We start from the raw sequence: 12,093 nt of genomic DNA on the forward strand, positions 1-12,093 counted from the left end.
GAAAGGGAAAGACCAACTTCATCCCTATAAGAGAACTAATGTCGTATATGAGATCTCTTGTAAGAATTGCACTTCCTGTTATATTGGGCAAACCAAACGTCATTTGGAAACGCGCATAAAAGAACATAACTCTAACATCAAAAAACATGAAAGTAATTATTCGGTGATTAGTAAACATAGATCGTCGCTTAATCATGATTTCGATTGGTCTAATGTATCGATCCTACATAATGAAGCTAACTTGAAAAAGAGAGAAATAAGCGAAATGATTTTTATTAAAAAGCAAAAGAATTCTATAAATTCTCAAAGGGACACGGAAAATTTAAATTCAATTTATGACACTATTCTCAAATTATTTTAGTCCCATCCAACGCATTTTTTAATTATATTTTTAATTAAAATTACCTTTAATTATTCAATTTTAATATTACTTTTAATTCTTTCGATACATATCCTATTATGGGTTTATAGAGTCCTTTAGCTTTATTATTGTAATTGTGTTTATTTTTATTTTAATTATTTGACTTTTAATGCTCTCAAAACAATGTCTCTGACTTACTGTTAGTTATACACGTCAAAAATAAACACCATATCTCAGTTTGATACTGACTATGATTCTGTCAATTTTAACTCACATTCTAACATAACATCATGTGCGTATAGGGTTTACCACGTTACATTAAAGAATAGGTATTACTAATTACAATATTACTATTATAAATCAAAAGTGTTATCTAAATGTATTAACGACTCTGTATTGTGATCAATTTTTGTAGCCTGAAGAGGACCCAATTTAGGGTCGAAACGTCGTAATAAAAGAATTATTGCTTTAGCCAGTGTTGGTCAATAAAATACTCTTAACCTAATTATATAAAATATTTTTGTGTAATATACATATCATACTATTTAAAGTCTCCTTTTTTAAAAAAGTTTTATCAATGTTTTTAATCAAAGAAGACTTTAATTGTCGGATTTTGTATATATATATATATAATTTTTAATTTTAGACTATAAATTATAAAATTAGCATATTTGAAATAATTAAATTAAAAATAATTACATTGTATGTTTACAGAACTGTAAACAGTAAATTGGACAAGTTATTGCGCAAACAAGCCTATATAAACACCATGCCTCCCAAACCACCTTCATTTCCATTACAATCGGTGCAACAAGTGACAGATTTCAACAATATATCGGAACAAGAATACGAAAATGCGGTAAGTTTTTTACGAATTGAACCATGAAATTCCATAATAAAACGAATATAAAATCATTATTTAAAATAGAAATTGATATTGTATTTCAGGTCGAGTATTTACATTTTGTAGGCGGCTATACTCTACATGAAGCGGTAAAGTTTTGCATGAAAGAAGCGATAACTGACGATGTGATTCAACATTACTCGGCTTGGGGAGAGCGCGGAAATCTCCCATTGTTTGATACTAAATTAATTAAAGTAATATATGGTAAGTTACTTTGGCTTGTTAAATATACATGTTGCATATTAAATCGTATACAAATAAATTACGATTTAATTGCATGCACTAATTAAATTTTTAAAGCATACATTTTATAACACATATACACACACACACATTGATTCAACACACAAGAATGAAATCAATGTATTATCTTTTTAATTTACAGACGCTGTATGTAGAAATTCACATTTTAAAAAACCGTTACGGGATGAATTTTTCCGAGAGGTGGGCGAGGCAGTACGTTTTGGAAAACAAAGAAAGCGAAATGTCGCAAAAAGAATAAATGAAACAGGAATAGGACGACGCCAGCGATTACGACGCCAGGCGGAAAATAACTTATTTGGTGAAGATGACGCGCAAAGTGAAATGAACACAGACGATGCGGATGACAGTAATCATGAAAGCAATTGAATTGTTTTCTAATTATGTTGATCATATAAAAATTCTGTGAACTCTGTTAATGAAATCTGATAAACTTCTACAGTTTCTATAAAAGTTATGTTAAGAATTGTACGAGAGTTGTACTAAATTTTAATTTTATAACGTCTATAAAAGTTATGTTTTGTAATAGTTATGTATCTGTGAATTTTATATAATAGGCTTATTTTAGATAAATAAATATAGAAAAAAACAAATTTCATCAACATTATAAAAATAAAATTTAAAATTCATGTGTAAAACTCTTACTGGAATCTCTTAACAGAACTTCTATTAAACTTATAGGTTTCTAGAAATTCTGTTGAGAGTTTCTGGTAACAAAAACCTAAAATTATAAGAATAAAATTTTAAATTTTATTCTTATAATTTTTTTATGAAATTTGTTTTTTATATTTGTTTATCTAAAATATTAATAAACCTATTATATAAAAATAAATATTACGTATGTGCAGTAGCAAAAGTACAAAAATTTTAATTACTAGCACTAATGTAATATATTTATAAAATATTATATATAAAATTATTTTTAAAATTCAGATGAAGAAATAAAAATAAATTAAAAATTAACGGATTAAATTTTTATTTATAAAAATAAAAAGTACAAATATACATCCAGTGAATACAAGCTGACAATAACATAACGTCAATGTTATATTTTTCACTTAGCGTATGTAACTGTCTTGTACGTAACAATTAAATTGAGTGAAGAATTATAACATTGATCTTATGTTATTGTTATTGGTTTGTATTTACTGGGCAGACGAAAATCCTGGAAAATTATTGCCTGCACGTTGTTATCAATGTGTTGTTAATTGCAGATAACAAATTGACAACAATGAATTATTGTCAAGTTGTTGACAAATCTTTTAATAGTGGATAGTAATCGATGTTAACATGTTGCCATCAATTTGCCGTTCTTAGAATTAGAAATTCACATGAGCTCAATCCAAGATGCATAATGCTGTCGCACCTCGTCCCTAGTTTATCATAATTAGTTGCTTCAACGATTGTTAGCAACATGACTGCAACCTCACAGACAGTTGGTTATCTGGGTCACCTATGCGCAGACCGGTAAAGGCGGTAAACGTTCCCTCGTTATCTTACTGCGCAGACACGAGAATTTCCCAACATTCCATATTCCATGCCATATACATACACCGAACAAAGAAGATTTCTAGATGACACGTAAGTATATCTTTTACAATACTTTTAACTAATTTCATTAATATTTATGGCCTTATTTTGACCTTATTTAATGTCTATTAACTCCTGTAAATTTCTACTATTACTTTATATTATTTTTAAATGAATTATTGGCAAATATATAAATATAACCTAAAAATATATTGTCTCACTATTTTTATAATACTTATCATATTATTTTAGACGATAATTATTATATAAATTATATAATATTTTATTTCTTTTCTTTTAAATATAGAAGGATAGGCTTCGCTGGACAACATGTCAAAATCAAAAAAGGTACAACAGCAGTGTCAACGAAATATTTCAAAAGATATAATGAGTAAGTAAATAATAATTAAAATATAATTAATTCAATTATTAATATAAATTAAATTTTGTTTGTCTTAGACTCATCTGAAGAAGATCTGCAACTAATTAAAGTCAGCACAGATATGGAGAATGAAGTCGCTGCCAAAAAATCGCATCAGACAAAAGGTAAATAAATAATTACAATATTTAGGCCGGTATTCACAGTCGGTTCTTATATTTAAGATCGTCTTAAGACCTCGTTCAACCAATCAAATGGCCACATAGCATCTCTTCATTGGTTGAAAGAGGTCTTAAGACGATCTTAAATATAAGAACGGACTATGAATACCACCCTTAATGAAAATATTTAATTAAAATTTCAATGTCTTTATACTATAGCAAATAAGATATATTCAACTAACGACTAAATATTTCTTTTACCTTTATAGATATATCTGATGATGGTGAAAAACAGAAAAAGTCGCATCAGACAAAAGGTAAATAAATAATTACAATATTTAATGAAAATATTTAATTAAAATTTCAATGTCTTTATACTATAGCAAATAAGATATATTCAACTAACGACTAAATATTTCTTTTACCTTTATAGATATATCTGATGATGGTGAAAAACAGATATCAATGGAACAGTCACGACAACATAATACAAAAGGTAAATAAATATACTAATATTTAAAGTTAAATTTTTAATGTTAATTAAACTTTTTATAGCAAATAAAGAATGTTATAAACTTTCTAATAAATAAGACAGCATCTTAATAAAACAATTGAATTTTTTAGATTATGAAGAATTAAAAGCAGCTTTAACTGCTGCAATACTGAAAATGCAGCAACAATCAGATGAAAATAATCATCTGAAAATACAACTAGGAAAATTGAAAGAATCAGAAAGAAGTTGCTGGAAACCATCCTCAGAACAACGCCTGGCATCATCAATGCCATCACCTACAAAAGAATCACAGAGCCAGATAAATAATTCGCAACATGTAAGAGGTAAGTGTGTGTGTGTGTGTGTGTGTGTGTGTGTGTGTGCGTGTGTGTGTGTGTAGGATTTGTTTCAATGAAATACATTACATACAGAGGAATTATATAATAATTCTTCTGTATGTATAATGTATATACATTATTAATATGTGAATACATACACACATACACAAAATATAAAATATGAATAAGTATTACATATATATGTAAGTATATTGTATATATATTATAACCGATAAATTTTCATTCGATTTAATAATTATCGTTATTTCGCGGAACTTCCCTCGGCACGATCTCTCGGTGCATTCGGGTGCTCGGGCGTGCGGGTTAAATTACTAAAGTCTATCCGACCGGAATGGGCGCCAGGCACGGGAGCCGTGCCGCTACTCCCTGAGACTCCGCGACGCGGTCGCCGCGTCCGTCTCGAATCCGGCACGCCCGATTCAATCCCCGCTAAGAGATCGCGACGATCCAAGGCGCGGCAGCTCGGCCGACAGCAGGGGTTCGGATTGCGACAGCGTAAGAAGGAGAAGAACGGGGCGATTCAGATGGGTTTTCATGAGTATATTTGCTTAAATCAGAGAACGTATTAAATAAAAAAAAGCGTATTAACGACAGAGTACTAATAACAAAAAAACGAACAAATAAATTCAATATATCGTACGACGACACGGACACTCGGTCGACAGCGGAGACCGGTGAATATAATTTTACAGAATAACCGGATCCGAGTTGCATCGGAATTTTCGCATACGGAAGTCGTCGTATTAGAACTATGCGGAAGTCGCTCGCGCCGCCCGAAATTCGATACTATAAACATACGGTCACGCGCCGGGACATTAATGTACCCGCGCCGCGCACGTGATCCGCTCCTTCGGTTACTCGCGTGAGTATCGAATCCGGGACTTCTCGCTCGCGCCGATTACTACCGAACTGAGGTTCAGGCCCTTCTCGTATACCGCCCTTCGCTCATTAGAAATTAACGGCAACAAAATACCCGCGCTAAATACGACGTTACGAGCTCACCGATCTTATTAATTATACCCGACAGCTACGAGAACGTATACTCGCGATACACAAACGACTCAGACCAAATTTTCCATCGCCGAGCTCGGACTGTGGGCTCGCCGAAAAGAGAGAGATTTTCGCGTAATAAGGGGTTCGAGCGAGTCGTCCTCCGGTGGCCGTCACACAAGACCTCCCGCGAATCTATGACGTGGCGTCGACCGCCATTTCGGCAATTATTTCGGCAACTACTTTGACTCGGCTCTATTTCGCCGGTGCGACTCGCTCGAACAATCTACCTTCTAAATGGGTCGGGGATGGCGACGACGTCTCACCAGCTTCGTCCTTCGCAACGTCACTCTCGCTCGGTTCTCTAATTGCGCTTTCCTTTTCTCGTAGGTAGGACCTCTACTCCCTCGCGCGTCTTGCCCGACAGTGACGAGTGGAAGTCTCGCCGGAGACACGCTGGCGCCGTATCGCCGAACTAAGCCGCTCGGGGCGCTTCCGTAATCAGGGCCGTGAGGCGGCCCGGAGGATCCCCGCGGTCGTTGTGGCGGCTCATCGCTTCCGCGCTCTTTTCTTTCCGGACGTTCCTCCATTCCCGTAGGATACGGGCGGGAAAATCTGGCGGCAGCTTACGGGGGGCCCGATTCCGGCCGCCTCGGACACCGGATGTCGTCCGCCGCGAGTCCTCAATCGATCGTGGATCGCATCCGGGTCCGGGCGCCGGGCATGCCATCGGGTCCCTTGCCGTAACTCCGTGGCGGGGCTCCTGCGCACTTCTCGCGCGGAGTGGCCTTCCCCTTTTCCTCAGCTCTCGATCCCTAGGGAAGAGGAGATGGATATTAATTTTACGCGGCATCTACTGTCCCGAAAAGTATTTACAGTCGTGATATTTCAATCGCGGTCTCACCGAGCGTGTTCCGTAAGGCGTGGCCTCCCCTCGTCCTGTTTCCTTCCTTTTGCCGCTTTTTCGTCCGGATGAGATGTCGTCGCTTCTCCCTCGACCTTCGCTAATTTCGCCAACCGCTGCCGCAGCAATCGCAACAGCTACGGCAGCACGCAATCGCAACGCGCAGCGGCGGAATCGCGTCCGATTCCGCGCTCGAATCGCTCTCTCTCTTTCTTATTTTAGAGAGAGCAGAGGTCCCAAAATCACCCCCCCCCGGTCGGGTCTCGCGACCCTTGTGACGGACAAGTTCACCAAATGAAAACTGTCACGTCACAACTCCCCCTTCCCAGGAGAGGACCGGGCGGTCTTCATCGACGACACCTGTCGCCTCCCCCTGACCCTGGGGAAAATGTACTCACTCCAAAACTAGACTCGAATTCGGGCGCTCCGGCGACCCATCGGGAATCTCTCTCTATCGAGCCTCCCTTCTAGCAAACAAAGCACCACAAAAAGTTTCGACTAAACAAATAAATAAAAAAAACAACCGAGAGGGTGTAAGAACATGCCATTCGCTCGCACGCAAAGACCAGGAGTGTTCGCCAGGGAAGGACGGCGGGGAAAGTGAATCCATCACAATTACGCCGAAGAGACCTCTATCCTCTTTATTTGTCTGGTCACAAGAAACAAAGGTCCCAGTGGGAGAGATCGTACGGCAGCTAGGGGAGGTCGAGTGGCGGGAGTCAATCTCGGCGCGGTCGACGCTGTCCCAGGTGGCCTCGGTCGGCGTGGTAGGGCCCGAGGTCTCGCCACTCGGGGCCGCACTCGGGGCAGGTCCTCATAGTGACCCCCCTGCGGCCGCACCCATAACAATAAGGGGTACTTCCCTTCGGGTGTGGACACTGCGTGTACCGGTGGTCGGCAGCGTTGCAGTTCCAGCAACCGCTGGCTCCCCAGGTTGGCACGACTTCCCGCGCGGCACGGCAGCTAATGGGGAGGTCCTCCCTCCCTGGTGATCGGGAGCCCGAGGCGATCGGTCTCCCCAAGCGGACTCGCGGCAGCGGCGAGGTAGATCGCCGTGGCGACCGGCTGGAGTACCTGGGGCGCCGGGTCGGACTTCGGGAGCACCGACTCTCGGGCCGGCTCCTGGGGGATCGCTCCCTCGACCGGTTTCTTCCCTCGCTGGGGCTCGCCCGGGGCTCCACGCGTCGCGTCTCCTCGCGCGGAACGCCCGGTTGTGGCATCGCCCTCTTCGTCGTCAGGAGGGCGGGAATCCCGCGTCCGCGGCCTCGTGGCCCCCTCGGCACCTCCTCCCCGTGCGGCGGTCCCATGGCCGCGTCGCGTCGGCTGGGAGACTCGGTCTGGGTCCCCTCGGTGCGCACGCGAGGCCCTACGGGCGGCGGAGTCTGCGTCTCCTCCGTCCGACGCTGAGGTGCGGCCTGAGTGCCCTGGTCGCACATCCCCGCAGCCTCGGTCTGCGTGGCCCGCGTACGAGCGCCGTCCGCAGCGCTAGCTCGATCCCGGGGCCCGGCTTCCACGGTCTGGGTGCCGATCTCCTGAACGGAGGGGAACTCCCGGACCACGGCGCCTCGGGTGGTGTAGCGACGCCGACGATGCTCCTCCAGGAAGTCGGCCCAATCCGACCAGAACTCCGGGCGTTGGTGGGTAATCTCCTCGAAGAGGTCCGCGTGCCGCGCCCTGAAAAGGCGGGCGTAATTGGCCATCTCCCTTTTCTGTCTCTCGGCAACCAATCTCACGGCAACCAACTAGAAGCGAGGAGGATAATAGGGTTTCAGGTCCTGTGCATGTATCTTACACACAAAATTGCTGGCTAAATCGGTGAGCTCATAAACGACTGGAGACAAAATCTTACCCACCCTGAACGGCCCGTGGAACTTCGGTACGAGTTTCGCGGCAAAGTTCTGAGCGGCCGATGACAGCACATGTTGGCGCTTCATCACCAAGTCCCCTATGGAAAACGCGACATCTCGACGCTTTGAATTATAATACGCGGACTGTCGCTGATATGCCTGCTCAAGGTTTTCGGATACCCAGTCGCGCAAGGACGAAAGCGTCCTCATTCTTTCGGACCACTCGGTCGGGTCTCGAGTCTCTATCGCGGCCGCCTCCTCCTTCCCAATACGTAGGGAGTTGGGGGGCCATAGCTCGCGACCGAGGTTCAAGAAGGCGGGAGAAGTCCCGATGGAGGAGTGGTGAGCAGTGTTATACGCGAAACGGAATTCCCCCAAGTGCTCGTCCCACTCCCGATGATCTCTGTCCAAAAAGGCGACGATCATTGTCTTTAACACGCGATTTACTCTCTCTACCGGGTTAGCCTGTGGATGGTACGGCGGTACGGTGGTATGTTTTATGCCGTGTTGTTTCGCGAAGGTTTCCAGGGTCTTATTAATAAACTCCGTGCCGTTGTCGGTTAATATGAACTTCGGCGCCCCCCATCGCGACACGACTTCCTCCAAGGCCTCGCTAATCTTTTTTCCGTTGGCGGCCCGCAGGGCGTAACATTCCACCCACTTGGTGAATAAGTCCTGGACTACGAGAACGTACGTAAATCCGGATTTACTCCGCGGAAAGGGACCCATGACGTCGGCAGCTATCACCGTCCACGGTCCCTCGACAACGCGGCGCCCCATCAACCCCGCGGGGCTCGCCTGCTCGACTTTCGTACGCTGACATACGTCGCACCGTTTTACGTAATCCGCGACGTCCCTGAACAGATTCGGCCAATAGTACGCGACAGCCAAGCGGTGGACAGTTTTTTCGACGCCTAAATGACCCGCGTGTGGTTCGTCGTGGGCTTCTTTCAAGGCGCCTTCCCGCATCTCCTTCGGTAAGACGAGTTTCCACCGATCCAGATCCTCGACCACCTCTGAGATGACCGGTTTCGGTCGACAGAAATATAACTGTCCGTCAACGATTCGCCAATCCGTAAAACGTCGCGTTTTATTGGCGACTTCCGCGAACCGTTTCTTATACCACGCGTCGTTCGTGGGTTCAACCACGTCGGCCACGGCGACGGCAACCAACGGGATTTCGGGGTCACCCTCGAACATGCGAGATAGCGCGTCGGGTACGTGATGAAGCGCGCCCTTACGGTGAGTGATCTCGTAGTCGTACTCTAAGAGCTCCAACGCCCATCTCGCGAGTCGTCCGGTCGGGTTCTTCAGATTGTGGAGCCAGCGCAAACTACTATGGTCCGTCACGACGGTAAATCTATATCCCTCAAGGTACGGTCTGAATTTCCGAATGGCCCATACCACCGCCAGACACTCCTGTTCCGTCACCGAATACTTCTTTTCCGGATCCGATAGGGCCCTGCTCGCGAAAGCTATAATGTTTTCCTCGTCGTTCACCGTTTGAAGGAGGACCGCTCCCAGCCCGACGGAGCTCGCGTCCGTCTGTAGTACGAAGGGAAGACTAAAGTCGGGTCGCGACAAGGTAGGCGCGGCAACTAGGTGGGATCGAATCTCCCTAAACGCGTCACCCTGATCTCTCCCCCACATCCACGTTTGATCCTTTTTTAATAATCGCGTTAGAGGCTCGCTAAGAGTCGCGAATTGTGGTATAAACCGGCGATACCAGGACGACATTCCCAAGAATCTGCGGAGTTGTTTGAGGTTTCGCGGGGCTGGGTACTCTAAAACCGGTTGTGCTTTTTCAGGGTCCACGGATAGTCCGTCTTTACTCACGACAAATCCAAGGTATCGAACCTGCGACCGACAGAACTCGCACTTATCGGGATTAATAGTTAGACCGGCAGCAAAAATTTTTCGGAGCACGCGATCGAGCCACTTGAGATGTTCCTCGAAGGTGGTGGTAACCACCACGATATCATCTAAGTACGCGAACGCGTGTGGTTCCATTTCGGGTCCGATCAATCTGTCTAGTAATCGCTGAAACGTTGCCGGTGCTCCCGTTAACCCGTACGGCATACGCGTAAAATGGTAGAGTCCCTTCCCCGGTACGCTAAAAGCGGTAATTTCGCGGCTCTCTTTCGCGAGGGGTATTTGAAAATACGCTTGGCTTAAATCTAGGGTGGAGATATATCGCGCGGACCGCAGTTTGTCTAATATTCCGGTCATATTCGGCAACGGGTACGCGTCTTTCTTGGACACATCGTTCACCTTCCGGAAGTCCAAGCAAAAACGATATTTCCCGCTCGACTTCTTAATCATCACGACGGGGTTGGACCATTCGCTATGGGACGGCTCGATTATTCCGGCGCGAAGCATGCTATCGACCTCTTCGTGTATGGCCTCTTGCACCTTAGGCGAGACGAGGTAACATCGTTGTCTTATGGGTCGGTGACCTCCGACGTCGATCGTATGTTCTGTGAGGGAGGTGACCCCCGGGTCTACCACCGCCTCCGGCAGTCGCGACTTTAGAAACTGCTCTAATCGCGTCATCTCCGTAGGTCCTAAGTCCGAGAGTCCACAACACGCTCGCGATGGTTCCCCCCTCGCTTCGAACGCGTAACGAGTCCCCGGTTCGCCCGCAAAGTGCCACTCGGCGGCAACAAAGTTTACGATTAGTTTGAACTTCTGCAAAAAATCCACCCCCAGTATACACGAAACGGCCAAGTTCGGCAGCAAACACGCGGAGATGGCGTGACTCCTACCCTCGAGAGTGAGTTCGATCTCGGCCTCCTCGCGGGACTCCGCGATCTGTCCGTTCGCGGTGCGAATCCGTGTGACTCGATCACGAACCGTCGAGGTCGTATTCTGCACGAGGGCTATCCCCTCCCTCCCAAAAAGTGTCCTATTTGAACCAGAGTCAATTAAGGCGCGTACCGGATTCCCGTGTATAAAAATCGTGCAATAAGGAAGGGGTGTTAACTCCGTCTCATCGATCTCTCGATCGATTGAGCCGTACGACAGGCTGGATATCTCGTGGGGACCTTGTGGCGCACGGGCCTCTCGCAAAATCGGGGGAATCACGGGGGCCCGCCCTAGTGATTCCCGTCTTCGTTTCCCGCGCAGCTCGGACACGTGCGCACGGTGACGTCGGTTTTCCCGCAACGGTAGCAGTGTCGACGCCGTGGCTCCGAGCATTCGCGCGCGAAGTGACCGACCCTTTCGCAGTTCCAGCACTTGCCGGTTTTATTCGCGGCAGCTATCGCGGACGTGGACGGCATCGCGACCGAATTTGCCGATGCGTTTACGGTGCCCGCTGTTTTTGCCGCCGCTAGGTTAGAACTCGCTTTGTTCGTCGACTCCCTGCGGTTCCGTCTCTCGGCGCGTCTTCCGCCGTTACCCGGGTCGATTAATCCGGCCGCGGCGACTACCGTCGCGGTTTTGGGGGTTTTCGGCGGTGCTCGATAGGCCAAATCCGGAAAGATCGATTGTTCCGGCGGGGGAGGGGCGCGGTAGCGATTGGCGGCCTCAAATCCGAGTTCGACCCTGGTGGCTATACTCTCCAGAGACGCGAAATCATAGAAGTCGCGTCGATGTATGGCGACTTGCAAGCGCGGCAGCATATTACGATGAGCCTGATTAAGTTGTTCGTCGAGGGTCCAGGGAGGGCTCAGTCGTTCAAACAAGGCGCGTATGCACGTTATGAAATCGGCGATTAATTCGCGTTCCCCCTGAGTGCGCCTCATAATTTCGTCCCTTAAGGCGAACTGAAAGTCAGGGCTTCCGAAGCGGGTACGCCACGCGGTCTCGAAATCTCGCCACGTTCGCCAGGTCCCGCGTTCATTCCGATACCAGTAAAGCGCGGTGCCCGTGAGGAAAAACGGAATACATTTAAAAATTTCCG

At 45.7% G+C, this 12,093-nt stretch overlaps 2 protein-coding genes across 2 annotated transcripts; both read left to right on the plus strand.

Annotated features, from left to right (window-relative positions):
- The first annotated feature begins 1,075 nt into the window (after positions 1 to 1,075).
- Positions 1,076 to 2,077, plus strand: LOC145941624 (uncharacterized). The gene is made up of 3 exons (XM_083047808.1): positions 1,076 to 1,220; positions 1,310 to 1,469; positions 1,651 to 2,077. The coding sequence occupies exons 1-3, from the start codon at positions 1,131 to 1,133 to the stop codon at positions 1,893 to 1,895; spliced, it is 495 nt and encodes a 164-aa protein (XP_082903934.1). The 5' UTR covers positions 1,076 to 1,130; the 3' UTR covers positions 1,896 to 2,077.
- Positions 2,078 to 3,012: 935 nt separating this feature from the next.
- On the plus strand, positions 3,013 to 5,917 carry LOC145938756 (uncharacterized). Its single transcript, XM_083042507.1, has 7 exons — positions 3,013 to 3,107; positions 3,364 to 3,447; positions 3,516 to 3,602; positions 3,866 to 3,913; positions 4,030 to 4,092; positions 4,221 to 4,433; positions 5,829 to 5,917. The coding sequence occupies exons 2-7, from the start codon at positions 3,387 to 3,389 to the stop codon at positions 5,915 to 5,917; spliced, it is 561 nt and encodes a 186-aa protein (XP_082898633.1). The 5' UTR covers positions 3,013 to 3,107; positions 3,364 to 3,386.
- Positions 5,918 to 12,093: the final 6,176 nt, after the last annotated feature.

This window comes from Prenolepis imparis, unplaced genomic scaffold, assembly GCF_030444845.1.
Source record: "Prenolepis imparis isolate NDT839.2.m4 unplaced genomic scaffold, iyPreImpa1.0 SCAF_1, whole genome shotgun sequence".
NCBI classification, from domain to species: domain Eukaryota; kingdom Metazoa; phylum Arthropoda; class Insecta; order Hymenoptera; family Formicidae; genus Prenolepis; species Prenolepis imparis.